The sequence below is a fragment of the Priapulus caudatus genome, unplaced genomic scaffold (genome assembly GCF_000485595.1).
Source record: "Priapulus caudatus unplaced genomic scaffold, Priapulus_caudatus-5.0.1 Scaffold108, whole genome shotgun sequence".
NCBI lineage: Eukaryota > Metazoa > Priapulida > Priapulimorpha > Priapulimorphida > Priapulidae > Priapulus > Priapulus caudatus.
This window is the reverse complement of record NW_014577169.1, coordinates 347,169-353,341: the sequence shown is the minus strand read 5'-3', so window position 1 is coordinate 353,341 and position 6,173 is coordinate 347,169. Positions and strand designations below refer to the sequence as shown.

The following is a 6,173-nucleotide window of genomic DNA, read 5'->3' as shown; positions in this document are numbered from 1 at the left end:
TCTCTCTCTCTGTCGGCATCTGGCTGTCTCTCTCTCTCTCTCTCTCTCTCTCACTCTCCGTTCTCTCTCTCTCCTCTCCTCTCTCTCTCTTTTCTCCCTCTTCTCTCCTCTCTCTCTCTCTCTCTCTCTCTCTTGTCTTTCTCACTCGCCTCTCTTCCCTCCCTCTCTCTCTCTACTCTCTCTCTCTCTCTCTCCTTTCTACTCTTTGCTCACTCCTAGAGGACGGCATTTTGGGAACAGTAAGCCATCCGCCAATTGGTTTCACCGTTGCACCTATTGTTCGTCTCTAGAGAATGGCCTTTTTTAGCATTTTTTTCCGCTTGAAATTCGGCACTTAGATTTTGCAGATAAGTTGCATCTATGGCCTCGTGGGACGTCTAGAAAGCAATTAGAAGTAAAATTGGTCTTTGTTGTGTAATTGCTGCCATTCCAGTAGTGGCGTAGCCATGTCGCGCGTCTGCCATTGTTGTATGAAATGTGTCAAACAACTTTTGTAGAAATTCGCATCATAGAAGCCTGGCAAAAGTTTCGAGCCGGAGCATAGAGCATGAATCTGTAAGTTATTTAACATGAATAAAGTGTATGTTGTGCTTTAGCGACAGTAAAAGTGCTGAGTATTTTTAATTAATATCTGTTCGCATGCTTATTCAAGGCCTGCTGCTTTGGACGCGATCGACGGTTGTTCACCACCTTTACTCTCTATATGTACCTCGCGTGTTCGGTATCGGTGTTTCGGCGGTTTCGGGTTCGGTACTTTTCTCCCCCCCGACGGCTATCCCACGAATTTCGCTCCCGAAATCTCATTTCCCCGACTCTCGATTCACCCGCCCCCGTCACAAGTATGTAGATCGCTGTGTGCGCTACTATATAACTATATATTAGTATAATATATATAATAATATATATCAATATGTATATAAGTATCATATATATAGATATATATATCATTATTATACATATAATAAAAACAAATACAGTGGGAATAGTGAGGACGAAATTGTTGAAGTAAATTTAATAAATCCAAGGAAACTGGTTTAAAAGGTTATTTAAGGAGGACGTTTATTTTATTTAGTTTCAAAACCACTTACGTCCGTGTTTTCCAGTTATGTTAATTATTTCTAATAAATAATGATTTCTGTATAGGGATTTCTGAAAACCCGTTATTTATGACTTATGCTTTATAAATGCAAATAAGCTCAATATATAAGCAAATATATATATATATATAATATATGTGTGTGTGCCTGTGTCATGTGTGTGTGTTGTGTGTGTATGTGTGTGCGTGTGGTGTGTGGTGTGTGGTGTGTGTGAGTGGTGTGTGTATGTGCGGCGTGTGTTGTGTGTGTTGTGTGTCGTGTGTGTGTTTGTGTGTGCTCCTGTTGTTGTGGCTGCGTGGCTGTGCTCGGTCCGGCCCAGGGCAAAGGCCCCACAAGCCAAGAAGAGCACCTTAACCGTGCGTGTGGCGTCTGCGCACGATGTGTGTGTGTGTGCGTGTGTGTATGGTGTGTGTCTGCTGCCTGTGTGTGTGTGTGTGACAGCTGTGTGTGTGTGTATGCTGCGTGTGTGTGTGGTGTGGTGTGTGTGTGGCTGGTTTGTGTGTGTTGTGTGTGTGTGCGTGTCGTGCGTGCGTGTGCGAGCGTTGTGCGCACGTGTTGTTCTGTGTGCTATATATATATGTGTGTATATATATATATATATATATATATATATATATATATATATATAGGTGTTATATATATGACCGCGATTAACGTTGTCCGCTAAGCAGTGCTGAAGTGCTGTCATCTCTCGTCTAGCATATGAATTGCTAGTAGCAAGCAAACTAGCAAATACTGTATCGAAACCTCAACCGCCACGATCTACGGCAAAGAAATATTTGAAACACTGGACGAGAATAGTATATCAGCCCTGGTAAAACGCAACGATAGCACTCAAACCCGGAATGTGTTCTCCCTCTGTGTCTGTAATACGGAATTTTCTGCCGAATCTCATGTTTACCATGTGATGCGATAGGTGTCGCTACCGATTGCTGATCATTTGGAAAGGCCTCTATATATAATAATATAATTATAATAACCCGATTATCGTACAATTGAGTCCAGCTCGCTGGATCGCGAATATATAATGGGAAAAATGCCACGGACGAGTTAGATTAAATGCTTTGGGTTAGTTTATTGGGTAACATATTAAGTCATAGTATCTGAGTAACGTATAATAAATGACAGGAAGCTTCCGCTTGTTCCCGTTTGCCGTGACATACGCCCCTGGTATTATTTACACATGATTTTTACATATTATTGCCATGTTAACCGTAAACGCCGGTCTTAAGGGAAATTTATCCGCTTGGTCCATGGTTTATCGCTGCTCAGGTAATGTTGTACGGGCGCTTGTTCGTGCGTGTGTGTACACGTGCGCGTGTTCGTGCGTGCGTGTACACGTACGTGCGCGTGTTCGTGTGATTGTGAGCGTGTGTGGATGGGGTGTGTATATACGGCACCTTTTCCTTGTTCATATAGGCGTAAATTCCTCCTCCGATTTCAGCAGCAAACAGAAGTACCAGAAGAGTGAAGAACTGTAAGCAGAATCAAACATAGAGAGGATGCAGTTGGTGATGTCAGTTCATACGCCTAAGGATTTCAGATGTGAAGCATTCACGCTAGCGATGTGAACACAGACGGGTTAGAACGACGTTTTACGCTATAATGTAATGAACAATACATTTACCCCGTTTTATGTATCGTTTACCGCATTCTAAACGACCTGACGAAGCGATTTAAGATGTACGGAATAATATCCGCATTAATAAATCGACATAGTTGTCTGTTGGTTGCTAATTTCTTACAGTTATTAATGTTATTCTAAGAAATCTTTACCAATATCGAGAAAAAGGCGTCGGCAAGCGGCCAACATCCGAGCGAGAGCGGAAGCTAACGTCGCTGGCGCTACTTCACCGTTACAAACATTTATCGATCGATCGCCTAATATCAAACTCGATTACCATGATTAGTATGCATTGGCTCTCTCGTAGTGCTCCGTAACATCCAAGGAAACCAAACATTGTCATCACGCCGCCTGTGTGTACGCAAAGAGAGAGAGAGAGAGAGAAAGTTAGACACGGCCTTGACGGAGTCTCCTTGTCCGCCGTCGACTCGCGATGTCGGCGTGGATAAAACCCGACGACACTCGCCGACTGCATTGTAGTCACTAATCGTTTACGTCGGCGGAGGCGGCCGCGACCGAGGAGGATGGATCGTGGGGGAGAATTCCGTCGCCAGGGGCGCGTTAGTATAGTATGTCGTCGACACACGCGTTCATGCGCGGCTGATTCGTCGCCGACGTGTTCGACGTCACGTGATCGTCATTGTGTTGCGTGTTGTCGCCGAGGCGACGTTTCCGTGGAGGGGTTGAACTCCACCCTCCCACTCCCAACCGCGTCTCACCCGCATGTGCACTGGAGCTGTGTGTGTGTGTGTGTGTGTGTGTGTGTGTGTGTGTGTGTGTGTGTGTGTGTGTGTGTCTGTGTGTGTCTGTGTCTGTGCCTCATGTTTGTTCTAATGTTCTGGATATTTTGCATATTTATGACATTCGCCAACATTAACATTAACATTAACATTAAATATAATTTACGATGTTTCTGACAATGGCCCCCAAGTATCCCAGCCCCAGTATGTGCGTCGGAATGTGTGTCGGAATAGAATTCAATAACAACTGTTATATCTATCTTTTTGCTTTAGGGCTGGACAAAGTAGTTGCAATTGCGCCGCGTATACAGGTTAAAATTTGGGTTTGTTTGTGCGCAATCATTGCAGCAGCATACCAGCTTGTTGCGATAAGGGAATGGTAGCGCAGGGTATTTCCCACACAGTTCCGCAGCAGATCCCAATAAATGAATTCGCCGAGCGCAATGTATGGCTAAAACAGTTTAAACAAAATAAACACGGTATCAGCGCACAGTGGTAGTTAAATATAGTATGTTGAAATCTATACTCAGAAGCATATTATGTGATTGTAAACACTGCTAGCTGGCAGGGAGCGTGCTAGCAATAGCGACTACATCATTAGTCATTACTCATGATCATACTCATCATACTTATACTACATCACTCTCGAGCCGGCCTCGATCCGAGTCCTCGAGTCCGGAGGGCTCGAGTCCGAGTCCGAGTCCGAGTCATTACACTCCGAGGCCAAAGAAACCTGCCTCGAGATCTACAACACTGGCATGTGTGAGTATGTGCGCGTGCTTGTACGTCTCTATGTCGATATGTGCATGCATGTGCGCATGCATGTGCGCCTGACAACGCCCCCAGGTATTCCAGCCCATGTGCGCGCGTGCGTGTGTACCGCCGCTATACCCGTACGCATCCCGGACCCCAACCCGTGCGTGCACCCGCGTGTGTTTCTCTCACTGTTCACACAATAGTCATACAAGTCGTGCCGTTCGGTATTATAATACAATAGAAGGGATGGAATGAATACAATGGAAATTGATGAAGTGAAAACACCGATTGGAGATTATAATTTTGGAAAGCACTTGAACTCACAATGTCTCGACCGTTTCGCATTGGTAAACAAGAGAAGATTACATAGTATTACGCAGCGTAGCCAAGAATTTTAACTATCGGTAGGTAAATGAACTTGAGTCTTCGGTAAAGCGACATTGATCATTAGTTTCGTACCATCGGCCATGTGTGAGATGTAAATGGCGCAACATGACAAGTTTACTTGTTAAATTCGCCAATAGATGGCACGTATCTCAAATGCATTAAATAGCGAGGGAGGCTCAGAGAGAGAGAGAGAGAGAAAGAGAGAGTGAGTGAGTGAGAGTGGGAGAGAGTGAGTGAGTGAGAGAGAAAGAGAGAGAGAGAGAGAGAGAGAGATAGAGAGAGAGAGAGAGAGAGAGAGAGAGAGTGAGTGAGTGAGAGTGGGAGAGAGTGAGTGAGAGAGAAAGAGAGAGAGAGAGCTAAAAGTGGTGATCTTAGCGAAAAAGGGTGACAGGCAAACAAGATGAGATAGACAGACAGACAGACAGACGGACAGACAGACATGTGCGTGGGCGCGCACCTCGACGTGTGCGTGTGCGCGTGCGCGTGCGCGTGCGTGCGTGCGTGCGTACATGTGCGTGTGCGTGTGTGTGCGCGAGTATGCGTCGTAGTCTCTAGTATAACTCAAGACGTTTAGGATTTTGTCAAAGCGGGGCGCAGGGAAGTGATAATTATCCCAATACAGCGAATAATTATTATTATTAATTAATAATTATTAATTATTATATAAGTGAATAATTTCATCGGATCTCTATAGTTCACAAGCATATAAAGTTTATCTCAGTTAGATCAAAAATAAGTTATAAATACTTACACCGACAAGATGGACGAAAATTCCGTCAATGTAAGTATTTATAACTTATTTTTGATCTAACTGAGATAAACTTTATTTGCAGCCTATTATAATTTAGTTTGCCTCGCATATTCGTCAAGAAATGGCAGATATCGTGTAAGCCCACAGTACGCATCCACGACTTGTGGGTTCTCTATCTGTTCTCTATATAAGCCGTTCGTCCTTGGCAGTGGTTGCGACGAAGCAGGAACGACGTGGCGAAGCGAACGACCTGCATTATTTCGGCATCAGCACACCTTGCTGCGATGTGGCACGTGTACGTGCGTTCCTGCTGCACGCGGGGGATGTTGCTCCGCGAGAGAGGGGCCCTTGCCCACACACCCCGCACGGTGGCAGCACGGTCGTCGTAGGACGGCCCATCAGGTGTCGTTTACCCGCGCGCACGCGCGTGCACACCTTGCTTGTTGACGAAGGTTGGCCAGGGGGCACGCTTTCTTTTCATATGGATTCATACGGCGTTCCGCGGGAGGGGGGGGGGTGATAGGGATGGGTGAGTGTTTGTCACGCGGGGCGGTGTGGGTTACGTACGTACCTGCTGCCATCAGTATGTAGCTGGCGGTGTAGTATCTCGCCGATAGCTGCTCGTCTATCGCCGTGTACTGGTCCGTCTGTGGATTGAATCTCAACCAGAGAGCTAGCCCTAGCAGAGCCATTCCCGCCAGCTGCGTAAAACGAGAGAGAGAAAGCAGCTTTTAGATGTCATTCGTTTATGTCCCTTCTGTCTTTTTCCATCATTCCACATATATTATCTCCTGATTATATATATATATATATATTAT

The 6,173-nt window shown here is 45.3% G+C and overlaps 1 protein-coding gene across 1 annotated transcript in view; it reads right to left on the bottom strand.

The window, feature by feature from the left end:
* The window catches only part of LOC106805284 (CD81 antigen-like), a 99,727-nt gene that overhangs the window by 16,997 nt on the left and 76,557 nt on the right, over positions 1-6,173 (bottom strand). The window contains exons 2-4 of the mRNA XM_014806822.1: positions 5,927-6,056; positions 2,999-3,072; positions 2,498-2,572 (exon numbers count right to left, since the gene is read on the bottom strand). Coding sequence (XP_014662308.1) covers positions 2,498-2,572; positions 2,999-3,072; positions 5,927-6,056 — 279 coding nt within the window. The remainder of the gene's footprint in view (positions 1-2,497; positions 2,573-2,998; positions 3,073-5,926; positions 6,057-6,173) is intronic.